The 23,379-nt window shown below is 43.8% G+C and overlaps 1 protein-coding gene across 1 annotated transcript in view; it reads left to right on the top strand.

The window, feature by feature from the left end:
- The window catches only part of LOC126385214 (pleckstrin homology domain-containing family A member 5-like), a 628,760-nt gene that overhangs the window by 552,301 nt on the left and 53,080 nt on the right, over positions 1-23,379 (top strand). The window contains exon 15 of the mRNA XM_050036817.1: positions 1,516-1,635. Within this exon, the coding sequence (XP_049892774.1) occupies positions 1,516-1,635 (120 nt within the window). The remainder of the gene's footprint in view (positions 1-1,515; positions 1,636-23,379) is intronic.

The following is a 23,379-nucleotide window of genomic DNA, read 5'->3' as shown; positions in this document are numbered from 1 at the left end:
TGAAATCTGTAGGCTGCTCGCACAGCGTGCTGAATGATTTAAGCCTATTTTGCTCGCTCAAAACTATTTTTAGTCGCAAATGCGAGTGCGGTGATGGACGGATCGCCACACTGCCGACATTTTAATCCGCCCGTCACGGCACGCTGTTTGATTGCGTTATCAAAACCGCGCTGCTATTATTCGGCCTTGCCTTTAACTTATTCCACCGAATACCGAATGTGTGTTTTTTTGCAATATTCGGCCGAATATATTCGGTTACCGAATATTCGGTACATCCCTATTATTCTTGAATCTTGAATCTTGAATTATGTGTCTGGTGTACTCAAAACTTTTATGTTACTGTATTGTACTGAACTAAAAGTTTCGAGTATCCCTATGCAAAATGTCTTTTACCACAACATTAACTGTAACCCATTAGAACCATTGTAAAATACATAAACATTAATCACTGTGTTATGAGTAATGTGGGTGATTTACAACAATCAACACAGTTTTCTTCAGCTTATGGCTTTAAACACATTGTCTCACGGCATGCTGGGAAACTCCACCCACTTAGACTCAACATGCCACAATATGGTAACTGCACAATGATAGTATTGTTTATTGGCCTTGAACTTTCATTCATTCATCTTCTAACCGCTTCATCCTCTTGAGGGTCGCGGGGGTGCTGGAGCCTATCCCAGCTGACATCGGGCGAGAGGCAGGGTACACCCTGGACAGGTCGCCAGACTATCGCAGGGTTGACACATAGAGACAGACAACCATTCACGCTCACATTCACACCTATGGACAATTTGGAGTTGGCCTTGAACTTATTAGGCAAAATTGGCTTTATAAATTTAAATCAAATATTGACAATCCGGGGCATTTGTGTACTTTACATAACATTTTGTGTCATGGATTGGGGTTTACAGTGTAATGTCTCATTATTTTAAATGCAGGCCTCACATGTCTTGTCTATAATTTCAGGCCCAAATCCTCCTGCTCCCAGGCTTCCCTGAATAAATCTGACATATCATTTCAACCATGCATCACATTGTAGAACCTCTAATGTGTATGGATGCATCGCTAACAGGCTGTCTAATAGTGCAAGCTGAGGTTTCTCTTCTTCTTAAGTAAGTGTAATTGGTTCTCAGGTCTTTCTTGTGAAAGAGATCTTGATCTCAATAAGATTTTGTGAATAAATAAAGATGGATTGACTACAGTAGATGTAAAAAGAAGAAATGTGAGGCTGGGGGCTGATATTGTCGCTGTTGAACAGAAGAGACATAGTCATCAGTGCATGACAAACTTCTGCCACCAGACTGAAAATAAAAGGTTTTTAATGCATCATCTTGCAATTAAAGGGTGAGGATTGTTTTAACTGGGCAGTTAATCAGTTGTTGCAGTTGTTCCTCTTCTCTTTAAGGTCATCAGAGTCACTGCATCAAGTTTGATTTCAAACAGTGGACAGGTGTTGTTGATGTGGTCAGTATGGCAGCTCTTCCATTCTCCTCTGTGTATTGCTCTGTGCAGCCCGAGGAGCTGACCCTGCTCCTGATCAAGCTCCGCCGGCAGCAGGCGGAGCTCAACAGCCTGCGGGAACACACAGTAGCTCAGCTAATGGCCCTGGGTATGGAAGGGCCCAACGCTAAGGTCAGCACTGTGTACAGCACGTGTGTCTGCATGCACGCATTTGTGCTTTCCCAACCAAGCAGTCAAAACTCCATATTCTGTGTGTTAATGTTTATTCGCCTGGGGGAGTTCTTTGCATCACTTTACTCCGAATGAAATTGCTTTTAGTGTGTTCTGAAACATTCTATGAACTAAAGACTGTGCACTCACTTTGACTCAAGTGATCTCTTTTTGTGAGGCAGTTCAAGTCAAATGGTCCACCATTTTGTGTCTAACCTTTGGATCAGTTGTCAAGAAATTTTGTTCAGATGTCTATGATTGCCAGAGGAGGAATCCCAATGACTTTGTTGATCCCTTAACTTTTAGTCTGGTGCTATTAGGAAGTTGAAGATTCCAAATCATTTTCACAAATGTGTTTTGGAATAGTGTTTTCCAACTGGTCCATCCACATGGTCCAGATTTCTCCTTAGTAATTAGTTCAGGGTCCACTCAGTGAAATATATTCAGCATCACACTTGCATTTGGCCATGCTGTCAAGCTATATTGAAGAAATTCACTATACTTTAAAATAAAGCATGTTTTTTACAAATTTGACACATTTGTGAGTCACTTGAAGTCCATTCAGAATAGACCTGCGACCCACTTTTGGACTGGGACCCACTAGTCGGGACCCAATGGTCTAGATAGTCAAGGTTCCCAAACAATGAATTCTTCTGACTCTGATGGTCTGGTGACTTGCGTCAGCAGCCAGCACCCTGCACCAACAAGTTGACATTTTCAGAACTGCCATGAAATTGTCGATATTAATGTTGATGGATGAACTATTATACATTTTGTGGGCCCCTTTCAACAAACTGAATAAATGGCCAGTTGATCCCTACAAAACTGATTCTGTTCTTAAAGCCGCTACAAGGAACTTTTAACTGGATATGCAAAAGTCTCTCGTTTCTGCTGATGTCTGTGCGTGACCTACAACAGCAAATGAGACCATTGGTGTGAAGATAAGCTATTTCTATATAGTGTATATCCATACCTTTAGGAAACTGTGTCCAGGTCCGCCCCAGGTCGCTTCCAGGACGAAGCGATTTACGGCACTCAGACGGCACACGTCATCTTACCTAGCTGCTTACATTTATAGTGACTCTTATAAATAGTCACTATTCCTCCTCCTCGACCCGACGTCCGCGGGGAGTTAAAATAGCAGCAATCATCGGGTAAAAGTTCTGTGAAAGCACTGGACTCACCAACAGTCAGCCACGTCTCAGTCACACAGAGAAAATCCAATCCTCAGGAAGTCAGGAAATCCTTCAGGATAAACGTTTTGTTCGCTAGCGATCTAGCATTTACCAGCCCAATCCTGGCAGGAGTCGGCGGGTCCACGGCGTTAGCTGTCCAGGGAGCCACACACAGAGGCCGCAGGTTGCGCAGATTCACCCCGCGCCAACACGTCATCCGGGCCGACGACAGGTACCAGCCAGGCGTCGACAGGGGCCAGCGAGTGCCGAGAAATGAAGAGGTGAGGCACTGCTCCATACTCACTCCAAGAAGCCGTGGAAGTGCTCGCCAAACAGGCCTTCAGCCTTACCAGCCGACCACTGCGTTTACCCCGGTGGCAGTGGCGCTTATGCCGGAGAGGTGGAGCTGGGGCGCGGCAGAGGTGAGCTGGGATCCCAGATAGGAGCGGGGGCAAAGTTTTCCCGTCTTGTTGTTTCATTCATCCCCAAAACAAACACATGCGCGAGCCAGGTAAGCGTCTTTACGACAATACGCGCTAGAGCTCATGGGAAATGTAGGCTTCATTCCGACAAAACACTACCGCTTTTGTCCACAGGGTCGCCAAAATCAACTCAAAATGAAAGTTCCTTGTAGGGGCTTTAACTATCACTAAGCATGTGGTACAATCCTTTGGTAAACATCTCAAAATATTACAGCATAAATGTTACAGGTGCTAGTAGCAATGGTATCAGTTACAGAAAACACAGTTGGCTGTGTTGACAGGTAGGAAGTCATTGAGGGATCATGTCCCCCTGCCAGTGAGGAGCTGGCAGTGAATAATTGTAACACACCACTGGGCTGATAAACAAGACATACCTCTGTTTGTCTTAGAGTAAGGACATGTCTGTCCTTTTTACCCAGGTCAACAGTGCAGTTACAAGTAATGATAGCAGTGGTGCAGGGTAACTGGGTTTTGGTTTTTACAAAGCAAAATCCAGAATATATGGCAGTAGTGATGACAAACAGTAAAATCAAACTCCAGCTTCAACACTTCACACAGTGACAATATTACTATAGGCATCAGGTAAGTTAGAGATGTCAAAGTTAGAGCACCCCAAATTCAGTTTCATTTGGAGTATTGTCTTAGCATTAATGCACACGCAGGCTGGTGGTGGGATGTGTGTTTTTTATTTGGGGGACTGATGTGTGGATGGATTTTTTGGCTTTCTTTTGCATTTATGTATGTGGATTTATTGAGCATGTGTATGGTTGTATGGGGGCAATACTGCACATGCCTTTCAGCTTGAGGTCTCTGTGTAGTTGCGGGCAAGGAGAGCATGGATGAACATGAACATGATGCATCAAACAACATGGCATCTGTTGTCTCTTTCCAGTTTGATGTACATGGTGAGCGAGCTGTGTTTTTTTTTTTTTTTTGCCTTCATATTTGTATTAACTTGATCAGTTCTAGGGATAGCCTGTTTGGTGTAAGTTATTTTATTATGCATGTACAGTAGGTGAGCAGTGTGTCTGTTATACCAGCTTTCAACATTGTTAGGCAGTGTTGCAGTGCAGCATGTTGTGATGTGTTTTGAGTTGACTGCTTGAAGTTTTGTAAATTTAATGACTTATATTTTTGGATATGTATGCTAACTGGTGACACATTAACAAAAGTATGGCCAATATAACATAGATATAAAATCATATTGTAGGGATGCAAAATAATATCTGCACATCATCAGTATCAGCTGATATTAGCTTAAAATCGAACTATTGGAATCAGCACCACATTCTCACTCCAAATTTGTCACATATCAATATTGGGTCATGGACTTTCCACGTCGATGTATGCCATGCAAGCTATCCTGGGTGCATTGGTTGTTGACATTCAGTGATGCCATGTCAACTTCTGCCTGAAACATGCATTGTCTGTTTTCAAAATACACTTCCATTTTCACAGGCAATGTACAGACTGCATACAATCTCTTTCAAAATAAACACACTACGTCAGTACAACACCTAAAATCGACTCTTTTTTTTCCCTTTAACAACATATTGGCTTTAACACATACTGTCAGAATAAGTCAGCATACTTTTTCTTATTTTGCACAATGAATGAATATTACATAAATTGAAAAGCATTCTGTTTCATGTCTCCATCTGCTGGTGGGCCATAACAATAGGTGTATGCATGCATAATATGATGCTAATTCCACTACAGAAGAGACTTGATAATCATTAAAATTAGGTGGGAAAAAAATGGATACATTGATATTGGTTATCGGCCAAATGAGTAGTTATATATCAGCATATTGGATACCAGCAAAAAATCCAGTGGCGTGCATCCCTATCTTATTGTGCTATGAGACTAGATTCTATATCATTTGGGATTTTGAATATGGTAATATGGTGATTTCCCTCAAACATAGTTTGTTTTCTTGGTTCAAAGGCTGGATTAAAGTCAAGTCATCCGTTTTCTTAATTTACTGGGCTTTGCCAGCTATGTCAAGTGAAAGGTCCATATTAGTCCTGGGTTTTTGTTGGCTGTAAATATCAACTGAAGGTATCGGCCAGCTCTCTATAGTAGCAGAATCCAGCTGCATCTTTTCAACAGTGCTGCATGACTGTAGATGAAGTCATGATCCTTTTTGCTAAAAATGTGTTCCTTAAGTGTATTTGGACTGAAAAGTAAATAATAATTAAATATATGAATAATTAAATATGCAGTGCTGCCTTGTAAATGACTCCCTGTCATCACAATTTTGGCCGTCTATTTTTCAATCTCTTCCTTCCTGTTGCAATGTGCCATCCCTTCCCTTCTTCTGTCATTTTTCCTGCTTCTTCTCTTCCTTCTTCTGCGGCTCCTGCAGACTGATGTTCTGTCTCATCACCTCCAGAGGAACCTTATTTACCTGGATAGCCAGGTGAGGACTTCTGAGCTTACTCCTGTCTGTCTCCATTTCTCCAAGTCCAAAATATAAAATTTGAATCAGACAAAATAATTTGTGACACATTGGAACTCTAAACCCTTAGTTCTCCCTTGATGGAGACTTAGTTATGTCATCTAACTTATGTCATCTTCTATACAACTTACATGCATGTACATACTGTATAAGATAATCTCTGTTTTAGACATCTTTTTCTGTCTCTATTTCTGTTATCTTTTTTCTTTACCCAGAATCCTGTAATCTGAGTTTAAAACTTAAGATTGCTCTAGCTGCTTTTCAGCCTTAACATAGCAGGTTTAAGTCTTTTGTGCAGTTTCTAAATGCCTGTCATTTCTTTCTGTGTTGATTTAGGTACTGTAAAACTTCAATTAAAAGCCGGGCCCCAATTAAATGCAGTCCCTTTTACCAGTTGGGTGTGGCTACGCATTTTGACAAATAAACACAGGTTTCAAGCAGATGCTGTGAAATGGTTCATATTTATAGATGATCTTTGGGTGTATAAAACCTCATGAAACCCACTAGGTCATCAGCTACCAATGCATTCCCATCCCAACTGGTCAAATACCGCTGCCTTGTCAATGGACGTAAACATCAAAATATGACATGCTAAATAGCCTCCTGCATCAGTTTTGGATGTTCTGGGCAGTGTGTCAATTTAAGGTTGATACATGCAATGTGTCTTTTCAAAATACACCTCTGTTTGCATGTTACATGCATACAGTCTTTTCCAAAATAAACTCTAAGTAAAACACTTTGGGTTTAGGTTTATTTCCTCACATTTCTTATTAAAATAACTCAACTGACTTGTGGTTTCACACGCGAAATGAACAGCCAGCTCCCAGGTGACTGTCAAGAATTTGTTTGACCCATCACCCCTCTCATCCACCCTGTAGGGACTTTCTCATTCTTTATACTACAGTAGTTGACAGTGGCATTAGAAACTGCTGCCGGCCGGTGTGTGTCATAATGCCGCCAAAGGGGCATTGACAAAGCGGCAGTATTTGATGAGTTTGGTTGTTACCCACTGCATCAATAACTGCTGCTGCCTGGTGCGTATCATCCCACTGTGAAAGGTGCCTCTGTGTGTCAGTATCTTATGTCAAGATTACTGACAAGGCGGTGTTATTTGATGAGTTGGCAATGAGAAGAGGCTGCAGCTACCTGCTTAAGCTAGTTTTAAGATGCTTACATCACAATATAAATGTCTAAGCTTTTGTCAGTATGAACATGTTATACATCATTAGCTTGTTAGAGTATCCACAATCCAGTGGTTCAGTATGATTTACAAAAACCATGAGCATCAAAACATAATTTGCTCAGATTGACCTGCATGGTAAACAAAAAAGAGGAAAAAAGCAAAAGGGGTGATTCCCTTCCATGTCATGAACTCCAAATATATGTTAATTCCTCCATTATTTGTATTCCTTTAGTCCATGAGGGTCCACCGGTCAAAAGAATCAAACTTTTTTCTTTTTTTTTTCAATAAAATGGTTGTGAAGCCCATAGTTTAATGTCTGCTAACTTCATTCGTCAAACAAAACCTCACTTTAACTGACATAAACAATATTTTCTCCTCTTCCTGCACCATGTTGTTGGGTATGCTTGTTTTTGTTATCTTGCTGGCTGCAAAATAAAAGTGTCCCCGCTTTCCTCTGTTTAGTTTTCACCCTTTTTTTACTCCTTTCTCTTTGCTGCCATTACCTTTTTCAACTTACATCCTTTCCAAGGTAGGCTGCCTGTATTTTGATATGGGTCTCTCTCTCTCTCTCTCTCTCTCTCTCTCTCTCTCTCTCTCTCTCTCTCTCTCTTTCTCTCTTTCAGTGCATGAGCTTCACATAGATGCACTGTCTGTCGCAGCCAGATTAAAGGAATGATTTGTAATCGATACGTTATTTGGTAGCCTTATTTTTATACCTGTAATATTCATACTGGTTTAATTGACACTTTGATTGCATTTCTCATCTTTGCTGAGCAACAGTTTTGTGCAAAAGGAATTAAAGGCCCATCCTGTCTAGACATCTGTCCCAAATAAGCCAGTTAAGCTCAGTGACTGAAGCAAATAAAAGCCCCGGCTATTAATTGATTTTTTATGGTAATCTAGTTAAGCTAGAGGACCATACTGGTGTTTTTCATATTTGAGCCTTTTTATTGTATTGCTGCTGACCATTTTTCAATGCATACCATGCTTTATTTAAGCTATTAGTTTCACTTGAGTTCAGTGTAATAGTGTCTTGCACTGATTGTTTTTAAAATGTGGAGATCTGCAGATAGGGCTACCCCCATCTTGGTAGTTGAATCACTTCACTTGTTTCTAGCTTGGTTGTTTTGTGTAGACAGCATGGCCTTTTACAGAGTCGTACTGCAAAACCAACTGTAATGGAAAAAGAGAAAGTGATGGAAATGCAGAGCCTGTTAGTGAATAAAACTAACTACTTTTGAACCAGACATCGGTACAACCTTCTCTAACTCTTCAGCAACAGAGGTGCTCCGTGATGCGCTAGGATTTTGTAACTAAACCAAAACGCACACTGTATTTGTGGACTGCAGACATCTGATATTTTTACATCATGGATGATGATGAAAGCCACTATAATTTGAGTCTTGCATATGAGACTGTCATGTAGGCTGTTGTAGTTTAGTGTAGGGCAGCTGCTCTACAGGTGCACTAGACTGTAGTGACTAAACAGTGGACATGAAAAATATGTTTCTCACAATCGTAGGTGAGGTCTATTCATGAAAACATCTTGATGTTAATATTGTGTATTTTTTGCAGACATATCTATCAATAAGAAAAGGCAGAAACCACAAAGCATATGACAAAAGAAAATGCAAAAGTGAGGGGACCCCACTTCTGGGACATCACTTTTAGGTGTGGTTACAGTTGCTACAGAGCACATCTCTGACCACAGCCAGCAGTGATTCTGTGTGTGAGTATATTTCAACCAAAGAGGGCAATGAAACACAATTTTTTAAGCGTAGGCTGAAAAAACTCAAATCCAATGGTAAACCTACACAGTGCTGATCAAATATGAACCAAGATTCTATTACTGTGTTACCTATTTCTTGCCTCAAATGTTTTCAGAAAAAATATTTTAGCTTACTGTATAACTGTTATCCGAGATCATTGGTTACTAGCCAGTTGCCATACTGTTTTCTGTGGAAAGCGGCCAAGCACGCATTATGTTACCCAACAGCTGGGATGTTTAGTGGTCCAATGCAGCACAGTGCATTCTAGTAGTTGTAGGTTTTCTACCCCTTGAGCAAAAGTAAATGCCACATTTCTTTTCCTCTGTTTTCTCTGGTCACATAGCACCAATTTCAAAAGTATTTCTACTGCACTGACAACCCAGTTTTATGAAAAATTTGTTTGATTAGAATTGTCTTGAATAGAAACAGAATAGTGTCATGTTTCGCTGCTAGGCAGAGGCAGCGAATGCTGTGCATCAGAAAAGTATGCCCCTATTATTTTCAGTGTACAACCCCACACTGGCGGTGGCAAGACACGTGTCGCTGCTCCTGGATGCCCCACGGCACTTCACCCCACTGTCCTATTTCCAGACCCTAGAATTAAATGCATTTTCCCCCACTTTCTCTCTGCTGGTGCATACCAGCTCCCGTAGCAACTCTTTTTCTCTGCTCCTATGGCAGCTCGATTCCTCTTCTCACGATTGATGTACAAAGAGAACTCTGGAACTGTTGCTCTGTCTGGTGTGACAAAGAATGATTGAGGAGAGAATCGTTGTTGAGAAATATCCCAAGCTAAATGACCCACAAACCTGTCATCGTAAAGATGTTGGCCAAAACGATATTGCCTGGCAAGTCATAGCTCTGGGGATCGGCTCTTTAGGTGAGAAAATCAAGTGTAAGTGTGTGGGATTCTCCACACATGATTTTAAGCTAATGCAGAGGTGGAGGAAATACAGATCTTTTAGTAAGGTAGTAATACATTTGCGTGGTGATCTGTCGATGAGCTGCAACACAACGCGTCCAGTGTGTGCTAGGGGTGGCTGTTGAAACGCAGCACTGCGGCAGTGCTGGTGTGTTTTCAGCTCAAATGTTTGTCATGTTCTGACAATAAATAATAGTATACAGTATAACGAGTCTGTTTGAGAAGATGTTCTTCTTCCTTTAGAGCTTCAGTCCAAGTATTAATACCCAGGAAATGACTGAGGATGAGTTAATGTACATCAAAAGTAGTGGAACAATCCATTTACTTTTTAGCCTGTTTATTCCAAATCGTGTATACTACCATTTTCCAAACCATTTCTTAAATAAATATTGTCCACTTCCAAATCAGTGCTTTGGAAAATGCTCATCACCAGTATCAAGTTTAGATATTTGTAAAAACTTGGCTTATGCAAAACCACAGGAATGGTCCTTAAATATGTGTTAAATCAGTTAGTTGATCAGTGAGTGTTAGGGTAAGGGTTTATCATTAAATGTTAACAATAAGCCAGAGAGCAGTAAACTGCCCCTTACAGAGTGGTGTTTATCCTGGGTTTTTAAAAAGGACTAGGTTTATTCCCACTCCAGTTCCTGGTTATCAGCCATCAAACAGGGGCTGGTCCTTCAAGCAATGTGTTCTGCTGTGTTATTACACCATTGTATCCTCTTTCTCCTTGGCGCTTCGCTAGATGAAGGAGAATGAGCCTCTAATCTTCATGATTCACACTATGATCGAGAACTCTGCACCAAGACCGCAACTCTATCAGCAAGTAAGGTCCATGGCAGGTTCTGGCTTGAGTTGGGGTCAAGACAGTCCATTTGTCTTTTGACTTCAGCATCTGTGATGTTGAGTCAAAAACCTTTTGAAATTTTCAATTTAATCATTTGTAAAGGCTTTCACAAATCAAGAATCATGTTTGTAATCTTACATTTTGGGTTAAAACTTGAAAGCACCTAAATTTGAGTTTTGAGGTTTTTGCTTAACATCGAGTAGGCTACATTTCAGTTTACTTAGATTGAAGAGTTCCACACAAAGTATGTGTACATTACAGCTAACAAAAATTCCAGGAAGCTTGGGGTTTGTTTTCTCAAAATGGACATCCCTGTTGTGTGTAAGCGAACTCTTGAATTTTAACTTTACTGAGATGGAGCAGACTCAAACCAGACCTTTGCCCTGGTAGCCCACATCTTCTTCTTCACCATCTACCTGTTGTTTCACCACTGTGGATGTAGACAATCCATTTCTAAACCTGTTGTTAATTAGCAAACACTCTCAGACATCATCATAGCATTTTTTGAAGTGTATATAAAGTTGTTTTTGGTTCAGTGCATCTCATTTCACAGCTTTCTGTTTGATGCTGTTGTAAGTGACATCAAGCTAGCATGGCTTATGGTACTGTATAATGCCACATAGCCATGGATTTCTTTTCTCACTGTCTGTCTTTATACAGCACTGTTCATTGTTGTCATCACTGTGGAAATGCGTATACTGTTTGGATGTGTTTGTCTTAAAGTGGGGATAAAGCACTGACCAATATGACTGTGGTTCCTTTGATTTTTACCTTGGGCAAGATATGACACTGCAGTCAAATTTAATACCCACCTAGATTTACTAGAAAAATAGATAGTGTTTCACTTTTTCACCAGCAGGGCACAGCCATCTTACAGAAAGCTAGCTGGTGACATCATGGGAATGGTTGTTACTGAGTGATGAGCACAACACTGTACTTCAGACTAGCTAAGTGTTGATACAGTGGAGTCTGACAGTTTTGATGAGATACAAAGTTAAAAACTAACTGCCAATACTTTTTTAGCCAATAAGACCAAATATAGTGGTAAGACCTGTTCCCATGGAGTCAGAAAACAGCAGCAAAAGTCTCCAACAAGCTGTCAGAACACGACAACAACATCTATGCTTATAACGTTACGTTAATGTTTTTACATTGCAGCTAATGTAGCTAAAGTTAGCCTAGCCCAGTGGTCACATCCACAATCCACTTTATATCATGATTAACATCCCTCCCACCAAGAAAAAAGTTATGACTCACCATTAGAACAACTGTCTGGGTTGAGCACCACTTCAACTTGTTTCATTTCCCTATGTGTGTCACAGTAGATAGCTAGTGGTGCCAGTACGGTTTTGCGTTCATGAGCCCATTCTCGTCTTAGGACAAAACAGACTATTATCCTTGATGTGGAGATACCGCTGATATCCTGCTGGCTTTTCAGTAAAATTTGGGAAACAAAGAGCAACCTCCTCAGTGAGAGAATTGTCTTTAAATTTTAGGCTGGTTGATGCTAGTTGATGTTTTACTCTGTTTACTCCTCATCGCTTTCATAATGGCTCCTCTCTCTGTAAAAGTAATCCCAGACTCCAATCCTTCTGTTAGAACGGCAAGTAAACTGGACCTGCACCCTATGCCTTCACTGCCATTGCAACACCGGCAATGCGTGTGTCCCCCAGTGACGAAAGTGTCAGAAGCTGGCCCTATTCTAAGGCATCATTCATGCCAAGTCTCAGCCTACTTATTTTGGCATGCTGAGTTTGGGCCAATGCTGGGCCAGGTCATTTTTGACAACGGCCCAGTGATGGCAATGTCAGCAACCAGAATTGGGCCAGCTGATTTTGCCCGATTCTGGGGCATCATTTATGTTGGTTCTCAGCCAAGTCGGGCAATCAGACGTAGCCAGACTTATTTCTTCTGACCTGCCAAGTTTGGGCCAATGCTGGGCCAGGTCATTTTTGACAACAGCCCAGTGATGGCAGTGTCAGCAGCAGGAATTGGGCTAGCTGATTCAGCCCAATTCTGGGGCATCATTCATGCCAAGTTTCAGCAGAGTCAGGCAATCAATCAATCAATCAATCAATTTTATTTATAAAGCCCAATATCACAAATCACAATTTGCCTCAGAGGGCTTTACAGCATACGACATCCCTCTGTCCTTAAGACCCACGCAGCTGATAAGGAAAAACTCCCCCCCTAAAAAACCTTTAACGGGGAAAAGAAATGGCAGAAACCTCAGGAAGAGCAACTGAGGAGGGATCCCTCTTCCAGGACGGACAGACGTGCAGGATCCCTCTTCCAGGACGGACAGACGTGCAATAGATGTCGCACAGAACAGATCAACATAATAAATGAACAGTAATACGTATGACACAATGAGACAGAAAGAAAGACAGAGACAGAGAGAGATGCAGGACAGACAGTAATGACAGTAGTTTACAACAACATTAATTAAAGTAATAATATTATAATTCTAATTATGGCTATTGTGGTACAATATGTTGAAAGTATATATTAAAACCTGATAGTATACATATGTGACAATAATCATGTGTATAATAACAGTAGAAGCAAAGGAGAGAGAGAGAGAGAAGGAGAGAAGGAGAGAGAGCTTGGTGTATTATAGGAGGTCCCCCAGCAGGCTAGGCCTAAGTCAGCCTAACTAGGGGCTGGTACAAGGCAAGCATGAGCCAGCCCTAACTATAAGCTTGATCAAAAAGGAAGTCTTAAGTCTAGTCTTAAATGTGGAGATGGTGTCTGCCTCCCGGACCAAAACAGGAAGATGATTCCACAGGAGAGGAGCCTGATAGCTGAAGGCTCTGGCTCCTGATCTACTGTGGTGACTTTAGGGACCACGGGTAACCCTGCATTCTCAGAGCGCAATGTTCTGGTGGGATAATAGAGCACTATGAGCTCTCTAAGATATGCCAGAGCCTGACCATTTAAAGCTTTGTAAGTTAAGAGTAGGATATTAAATTCAATTCTGGATTTTACAGGGAGCCAGTGCAGAGAAGCTAAAACAGGAGAAATATGATCTTGTTTCTTATTTCATGTTAGTACATGTGCCACTGCGTTCTGAATTAGCTGGAGAGTTTTTAAAGACTTATTAGAGCTACCTGATAATAGGGAGTTACAGTAATCCAGCCTAGAGGTAACAAATGCATGGACCAATTTTTCTGCATCTTATCGGGTCAGGATAGGCCTAATTTTCACAATATTACGCAAATGAAAAAATGCAGTCTGTGAGGTTTGTTTTAAATGAGAATTAAAAGACAAATCTTGATCAAATGTTACTCCGAGGTTTCTTACGATAGTGCTAGAGGCCAGAGCAATGCCATCCAGAGAAACTATGTCATCAGATAAAGAGTCTCTAAGTTGTTTGGGGCCAAGAACAATAATTTCAGTTTTGTCTGAATTTAACATCAGGAAATTGGTGCTCATCCAGGTCTTTATGTCTTTAAGGCATTTTTGAAGTTTAGTTAATTGATCCGTTTCTTCTGGCTTTATTGATAAATACAATTGTGTATCAACAGCATAACAATGGAAATTTACAGAGTGATTTCTAATGATGTTACTTAAGGGAAGCATATATAGAGTGAATAGGATTGGTCCGAGTACAGAAACTTGTGGAACTCCAAAACAAACTTTAGTACGTAGAGATGATTCATCATTAACATGAACAAACTGAAAACAATCAGATAAATAAGATTTAAACCAGCTGAGTGCAGAACCTTTTAGACCAATTAAATGTTCCAGTCTCTGTAGCAGAATTTGATGGTCAATTGTGTCAAATGCCACACTAAGATCTAATAAAACAAGTACAGCGACAAGTCCTTTGTCTAAAGCAATCAGAAGATCATTTGTAATTTTAACTAGTGCTGTCTCAGTGCTATGATGCACTTTAAATCCTGTCTGAAATTCCTCTATGTGGCATTATTCTGACTACTTTCTCAAGGATCTTTGGAAGAAAGGGAAGATTAGATATTGGTCTATAGTTGGCTAACAACTCTGGATCCACGGTGGGCTTTTTTAGAAGAGGTTTAACTACAGCTACCTTAAAGGACTGTGGTACATAGCCTGTTAATAAAGATATATTGATCATGTCTAATATGTGAGTGTTAACTAAAGGTAAGACTTCCTTAAGTAGCCTAGTTGGGATGGGGTCTAAGAGACACGTTGATGAGTTAGATGAAGAAATCATTGCGGTTAATTCAGGAATTCGGAAATCGGGGAGAAGCTATAGGTCTTACGGCTGTGTTTGAGGGCAGACTGGTTCCGTTTGTGGGCAGGAGGTCATGAATTTTGCCTCTAATAGTTAGAATTTTGTCATTAAAAAAAAAAAAATCATTACTGCTAAGGGCTAAAGGAATACAAGGCTCAATAGAGCTGTAAATCATTACTGCTAAGGGCTAAAGGAATACAAGGCTCAATAGAGCTGTGACTCTCAGTCAGCCTAGCTACAGTGCTGAAAAGAAACCTGGGGTTGTTCTTATTTTCTTCTATTAATGCTTTGTAATAGTTTGCTCTGGCATTGTGGAGGCCCCTCTTTGTTCCCAGACTAAACGAGATTCTTCCAGTTTGGTTAATCGGCAATTTTCACGATATTTGTTTTAACTTTTGGGTTTGAGAATTGTACCAGGGAGCGAACATTCTTTGCTTTGTTAACTTCTTTGTTCAAGTCGTGCGTTGTTTGCAGCGAGCCTGCAGCGCTATAGACAAGATGATCAATTTGGGAGTTTAAAGTCAGTACGGGAAACCTCTGTTACAGAAGGACATGGTATTGAATTCAACGTCGATGGAATCTTTGCCTTAAATTTTGCGACAGCACTATCTGATAAACATCTAGTATGGTAACTGTTGCTGAGTGGCATATAATCGAGTAAAAAGAAATCAAAAGTTATTAAATAATGATCTGATAGAGAGGGATACTGTGGAAAGACTGTTAAAGAGGTTATCAATTTCAATTCCATACGTCAGAACTAGATTGAGGGTATGGTTAAAACAGTGAGTGGGTTTATGTACACCCTGACTGAAGCCAGTGGAGTCTAATAATGAGATAAACGTAGTAGCCATGATCAACGTCAACATGAATGTTAAAATCACCTACAATAATAACTTTGTCTGATTTAAGAACTAAACTGGATAAAAACTCTGAGAATTCAGATACAAATTCAGAATAGGGGCCAGGAGTACGGTACACTATAACAAATAAAAGTGACTGCGAGGTTTTCCAGGTCAGATGTAAAAGACTAAGAACAAGGCTATCAAAGGAATTATAATCTAGTTTAGGTTTAGGGCTGATTAACAGACTAGAGTTAAAAATGGCTGCAACTCCCCCTCCCAGGCTGCTGCCTCGATGAATGTGGGTATTATTATGACTGGGAGGAGTGGATTCATTTAGACTGACATATTCATCTTGACACAGCCAGGTTTCAGTGAGGCTGGATAAATCAATGTGATTATCTGATATTAATTCGTTTACTAACACTGCTTTAGATGTTAGAGACCTTATATTTAACAGTCCACATTTAATTCTCCTGTTTTGTCTTTCTGTCACAGAAGAGGTTTTAATTTTTATTAGGTTGTTTAATTTTAGATTTAGATAATTTAGGTGGTCGGGGAACAGACACCGTTTGTATAAAACTATGGGTGGGTAACTACACTAGAAGCTCAGAGAAGTGTGTAAGATTGCGACTCTGATTCCTGGTCTCAACTCTGGGTTGTCAGGGTTTTGAATTACTAATAAACACGGCCAGGTTTCTAGATATGAGAGAAGCTCCATCCAAAGTGCTGTCCTAATCAGACCAGGTTTTCCCCAGAAAGTTTGGCAATGATTAACGAAACCTACATTGTTTGCTGGACACAACCTGGACAGCCAGCAATTTAATGATGACATATGGCTAAACATCTCATCAGTGGTCCAATTTGGGAGGGGTCCAGAGAAAACTATGCAGTCTGACATAGTTTTAGCATATTCACACACCGAGGCAACATTCTTTTTTGTGACCTCTGATTGGCATAACCGGGTGTTATTGCTGCCGATGTGAATAACAATCTTATTAAATCTACATTTAGCCTTAGCCAGCAGTTTTAAATTTGATTCAATGTCGCCCGCTCTGGCCCCAGGGATACATCTGACTATGGTCGCTGGTGTTGCTAACTTCAGGTTTCTCAAAATAGAGCTGCCAATTACCAGAGTTTTCTCCTCAGCGGGTGTGTCGCTGAGTGGGGAAAAACGGTTGGAAACATGAACAGGCTGGTGGTAAACAGTGGGCTTCGGCTTGGTACTACGCTTCTTCCAGACAGTTACCCAGCCTCCCGGCTGCACAGGGCTTGCCAAGGGACCGCTAGCAGAGGCTATGCTAAGTGGCTCCGCGCCAGCTAAAAGGGGCTGGCTAACTACCGCAGCTACAGTACCTACAGTACCAAGTTTACCAAGCCTAGCTCAACAACTCCTAACTAGTGAACAAGTGGACAACAGAGACCAGCCAATTCTCACGACATCACCAGCTAGCTTGTCAAAAGATGGCTGTGCCCTGCTTGCAAAAACGTGAAATTCAATCTATTTTCCTCACAAATCTAGGTGGGAATCAAGTTTGATTGCAGTGTTATATCTTGCCTACGGTAAAAAATCGAACAAACCAGTCATAGCGTTCAGCGTTTTATCTTTAAAGTTTTGCTTTTTCAGATGTTCTGTGGAGAGTAATGATCCTAATGTTTGAATATTTAAATAAATATTTCAACATTTTTAGAAAGACACATTGGGCTCTAGTTTTGCGGACCGGGTGCGGCGGAGGCGCAGCGCACCTGCACTTCGCCAACTGGGTGTGGCCAGGTGGATTTTGTAAGTTTGGCACACCGTGCGCCCTGGCACAGCTACTCCTCTATCCCACCTCCGTCCCTCCTACCGGCGCAAGTTGGAAAGAGGGAGGAGAGAAGGCGTGGAGTGGGTTTTACACACATCACACCAATCAAATGAGCCCCTCTCCTCGCCCTTAAATGCGCCGCGCGAAGGCGTAATGAGAGTTTACTCAATTCGCCATGGCAGAAGAGAGCAGCAGCGTCAGACGGCCAAACTTCTCCCAGGAGGAAACTGATGTTTTGGTCCGGGAGGTCCAAGCTCGCAGTGTCCGAATATACGGAACTGCGAGCAGACCTCCACGGGCTGATGATGCAAAGGTAGCCTGGGAGGAGGTCACCACAATTGTAAAACAATGTTGCGTTTCTCTCGTGCATGCGCTCTCTCTTTCTCTCTCGCAGTCTCACTTTGTTTCTTTTCTTCTGACTTTTCTAAGATGACAGATGCTGAATATATACTCCCTATCTGATGCTGTGACTGTTTGTGGTTGGCTGAGAGGGATGTGAACTCATTAGTTTGCAACTGTGTTAATCAAATCAGGTTGGGTTTCCATTACGCGTGCCAAACATGCCAAACGGTGCCAATCCCCTTTGATCTGACTTCAGATGTGACGGGACAGTCGATATAGAGATACATTTATGTGCTTGTGACGGGACAGTCGATATAGAGATACATTTATGTGCTGATTGCAGATAGTTGCATTGAATATTGTTTTTTGGGGTATTTATTGCATCGTTAATGTGCCTGACATTCTGGAAACCTGCCTGTGAATCGTTAATGTGCCTGACATTCTGGAAACCTGCCTGTGAGGTTTTGGTGACGTGTGAGCACTGTCCGCCAGTCAGCCAAACTTCGGCTTACACCGGCTGCGCTCCCCCTGCGTTGACAGTAGACGTGGTTTCAGTTGGCGAGCTTTTAGCGCACCTTCGGCGAAGCCTTTTGGCATGAAACTGTCACTGTGCTAAGCTGGATCTGTCGACACCTCCCCCTGCTGTTCCGCCACACCCATCTCAGCGCACCTCGGTCTGCCAAACTACCAAACTGAGCACACCTCAGGTTGCGCTGCTCGAAACTAGCTCTGCGCGGGGTTCGCCACCCTGCGCCACCCTGCGCTGCGCCGGGAAACTAGAGCCCACTAACTTTCCTTCTGAGGGTGAGAGTGAATCTGGACAGGTCTTAAGATTAAAAACACAAAACTAGCATGCTGCAACAGGACACACGTGTGAACGTCAGAGTCATGTCTTTTTTAAAGGTAAAGTTAGCACAATGAACTGCAAGGAGCAATTGGCGACAATATGACCATTATGACAACATGTGATTGACATATTTTATGCCTTTTTACAACAACTTCAGCCAAATTCTGGCAATCCAACTGACCAATGCATAACATCATCCAACCACGAGATAGATCTTCTCATCTCACTCATGGAAAGAAGTGAATAAGCATATTTCTCAAAATGTCGAGCTATAGCTTTAAAAGATTATTTATTGAGCCAAAGCTTTTAAGGTCCTCTGTGACAGTATATTCACAATGTACTTCCTCCAGTTTTTATGAGGTATGCCTGGTATGCATCCAGTGTGAAAACATATAGCAGCAGTTTGAAATGTTCTCCAGATTAACAACGTGATTCTTTTCAACTGTGCTCTGTGCTTTGCAGCATCATTTGCAATAGGTTAGTTTGCTCCAGTATCATTACTGGTTCATGTTGCAAACCAATATATATCAACTGCAAATCTGTAAGTCAGGATCATACAGGTCCAACTGCGATGCACTTACTACTGCCATTTGAAAATGACTATGAAAAAATGAGTATAATAGATGATATTTAAAAATGTGCCCTGAAAAGTAAAACTAAAAAATGTAACCACTTCTTCAATAAACCTCTTTTGTCATTTCTGCATATAAATAGAAAAGACTTTGAACTCCTGTAATAAGGCCTCTGTCAGATATTTATTTGTGAATTCCAGTGTAAATAGTCTTCCAATAGTGTTTTTTGAAGGTCCTATCTTAATGCAGCCTCTGGATTTTCTCTATGTGGGTTCATCCCATTGTCTCAGCTGTATTTCCTGGAACTGAACAAAGTAATGTGCTCTGTAAAATTCACTCGAGGGAATTGTCAGAGGATTTTATCATTTTACTCCAGGCCACTAACAATCTGCCTCTGCCTGCCCTCATCTATCAGCATCTTTCCGAGCCAAGAGCCTTTCTTTCTCTTTTCTTTAGGGACAGAATTGCAGAAGGGCTTATCAGTTGCCCTGGTGTATTTATGCTCATGCTATGTAAGAGCTGTTCTATTTCGTATAGGCTTCGCCCTCTAAGGCTATCGCTAGTGGTTTTATCCCTCGTGCGCACACGCAGCACTGAGAAATTTTAGTCTACGCCCACCTGCTGTGTGGGCCCCACCCATGGTCTCACCTTGATTATAAATTGCCTTGAGACTGTACAATCAGCTCCCATTTTTCTTCAGCGAACACTACAAGCACATGAGAGATTCTACACCTACGATGACTTCCAGGAGGACATCAGACGGCGACCGGACCTGCCCGGGCTGCCTGTCCACTGTCATCAGGAACTTCGACCTGCACGGCCGCTGTGAGAACTGCCTGGGACCGGAGCACGCCGGCTTGGCTCTCGCTCCGCAGTCGTCGTGCCCGTACTGCGCTCTTCTTCCCCAGGCTGAGAAGCAGCGAAGAGCTGATGCTTTCGCCGCTGCTGCTGGAGATGTGTGGCCGGTGCGGGACTCATACGAGGTCGATGAAGCCCTGGAGATACTGGACCCGTCTGAGGAGCTGGATTCGGACGACTCCGCCCCCTCCATCCATGGTTCATGCAGCTCACCCCTCGCTTCCCTTCCCCTATCGGGGAAGCTGGAGCTCGGCGGTGGCTTAATAGATGTACCGTTACACCCAGGGGACCCTGGGGTCTCTCTCTCCGCGTCTACATCCCTGCCGGCGATAGGTGGTCTCCTCCGGGAGCTCCCAGAGATAATCAAAAGAGCCGCCGCTTACAAGGAACTTACCATTCCTCCACCGCAGGAAGCCGCTCCTCCAGATGAGATGGGCGGATTTTCCGCTGGTCCAGGCAGCCAGACGAGACCTCGTGTGGCCGCGGTTCCTGGCCATCAGGAAGTACCAGGAAGGGGCGGCGGCGGAGCCGCGAAACTTAAAGGCACCTGTCTCTACCTGTGCCCATCACCAAAGTGGAGGGTCTCACCGACCGTGGTTTTCCTCCAGTTCCGCCCTTGGAGCCTAACCTCACGGCGTACTTTGGCGCGGGTCGAGCAGCGGTGGGACGACGGCCGGTACCGCCGTCCTCCAAGGATCAACTGACCGCTCGTCTGGCCGACCGAGCTCATCAGTATGCTCTCCAAACATCAGCGGCGGCCAACAATATCTCACTGCTTGCTTTCTCCATGACGAAGCTGGCCGCTCAGACCACGGAGCTGCCCCCCAATGTGGCTACGGAGATCAGCAACGCTGCCAGTGCCACCCTCACCTTGTGTGCCTGCATCGCTGTCTCTCAGGCTCAGATCGCAGCCTGGCAGACTATGATCCACAGGAACTTGTGGTTACAGCAGTCTTCCATTCCTGAAGCATCGAGGAAGGACCTCCTCGAGGCACCCATCAGCCCGGATGGGCTGTTCGGGCCTCGTTTTCACACCATGGTGGACACCATGAAGTCAGCGTCGGAGGAGGCTGAAAATATCAGACGGCACGTCGCATGGAACCAGCCCACTCCGCGCGCTCAGTGCGCCTCCGGTCAATGGCGAGACCACCATGGACGGCGTGACCAGCGCATGCGCCAGAAACGTCCCTCGGCAGCCACTGGATCTGCATCTCGGCTCCCTGCTCTCCCTCCATCCTCGCAGCCTACCGTTCCAGCTGCACGGCAGGCTCCCCAGAGGAACAGGAGCGGCCGGGGCCCTGGCTCCTGGTCCAATCCTCCCCGCGAGCCTCCGCGGAAGCAAAGCAGGAAACAATGACTGGTTGGGGGGGTTGTGTGTACCGGCAATGTTCATAGTGCTGCTCACTGTTTTGAAATAAAACACAAACATCGTCCCTTAAAGAGCACAGATCCTGTGAACAAACAGTTTAACCCTGTGTCCTCTGACTCAGCTGTTACTGTGAAACACACATCCCCCACACTGTGCGAGCCGACTGCCTTTAACCTCTCGGTTAACAGACAGCGCGGACTCGCGTCATCAATCCAGCACACAAACTCTGCCACACATTCAGAGTGCTTCCCCTCACACAAATTGTCTGATGATATGTGTAGTAATGAGCCCACGAGCGCTTCCTCAGCGCCTCGTGTGGACAGCACACAGACACCACTGTCTGTGCTCAGCGTCTCCCCTCATCCCTCGGTGAGTGAGAGCGCTAACATATCTGTGTGTCATGCTTACGGGCCCTCTCCCCCTAAACATGCTGCTGCCTGCGCGCATTACACACCTCCTCCCCGGCAGCAGGCTGTGGGTCCGTGCGTAATCCAGCCTTCCAAGGCTTCCACTCAGCCCTTTCGAGGCGAGCCCCCCATGGGTTGCTCCGGAGAACGCCCCGGACCACACAACGGCGGGGAGGGCTCTGACCTGGCTTGTTTCCATGGCAACCGCAGCACGACAGATGTAGGTATGCCCGCTCTTAGAGCATTACTCAGAGTGGCAGCGTGTATGTTCAATGGACAGCTGGATGAGCAAACTGATAAACAGAGGCTACACACTGCAGTTTGCCTCCCCACCCCTGCAGTTCAACGGGATACTGGAAACCATCCTGTCATCTCGGACAGACTGCCTCGCGCTCCAATCGGAGCTGCAGGAACTCCTGACGAAAGCTGCTATTTCCAGGGTTCCCAGAGGAGAGGAAAATCAGGGATTTTACTCCCGTTATTTTCTGGTTCCGAAAAAGACGGGGGGAATGAGACCCATTCTCGATTTATCTCTGTTCAACAAATCGATAATGGAGAGACCATTTCACATGCTGACGATCAAGAGAGTGCTAGAATGTGTTCACCAGGGCGACTGGTTCACTTCCATAGATCTGAAGGACGCGTATTTCCACGTCTCCATCATTCCGAAACACAGGAAATTCCTGCGCTTCTCATTCCAGGGAATACAATACCAGTACAACCGACTGCCGTTCGGTTACTCCCTGGCCCCTCGCACTTTCTCCAGATGTGTGGAGACGGCCCTGGAGCCGTTACGCAGGACGGGAATGCGGGTGCTGTTTTACCTGGACGACCTGCTTTTGCTGGCTTGCTCCAGGGAAGAAGCCACTCTACAAACAGCGAGACTGGTGTCCCATCTGGCGAGTTTGGGCTTCACAATAAACTGGAAAAAGAGCTCCCCTCTCCCCTCCCAGCTTGTCATATATCTGGGAGTGGAATTAAATTCAGTCACTATGAGAGCTCGGCTCTCGCAGCAGAGAGCGGAGGCGCTGACAGCTGTCCTTCGCCGCGTCACGCCTCACAATGTTGTGACAGCTCTTTCAATCATGCAGCTGCTGGGCCTGATGTCAGCGGGTCATGTGGTGGTTCCCCTGGGGCTTCTCTACATGACACGGCTGCAGCGGTGGTTCATCTGCCTGCGCATCGATCCCGTGCGCCAACGGAGGCGCATGGTGTCCGTTCCTCCGTCCATGGATCCCGATCTGGCTCACTGGAAAAATCCCCACGTCCTGTTAGCGGGGGTTCCTCTGGGCAGAGCTGCGTCACACATCTCAGTGTTCACAGACGCCTCTCTCTCGGGATGGGGGGGGACGTGTCTGTCGCAGGTGGTGGGAGGACAGTGGCCAGCTCACATGTCTCTCCACATAAACGCGCTAGAGCTTCTCACTGTGTTGAAAGTGATACAGCATTTCGCCTCGCTGCTGCAGAATCAACACGTGCTGATTCGAACAGACAACAAAGCGACAGCAGCTTACATAAATCGCCAGGGAGGAGTACGCTCGGTGCAGCTTCTGAACATAGCCAGACAGCTGCTGTGCTGGGCGCACACACACTTACGCTCTATCAGAGCAG

Source organism: Epinephelus moara, chromosome 23 (assembly GCF_006386435.1).
Source record: "Epinephelus moara isolate mb chromosome 23, YSFRI_EMoa_1.0, whole genome shotgun sequence".
Lineage (NCBI taxonomy): Eukaryota > Metazoa > Chordata > Actinopteri > Perciformes > Serranidae > Epinephelus > Epinephelus moara.
Note: the sequence above shows the minus strand (reverse complement) of the source record. Positions and strands in the feature narration are given on the sequence as shown.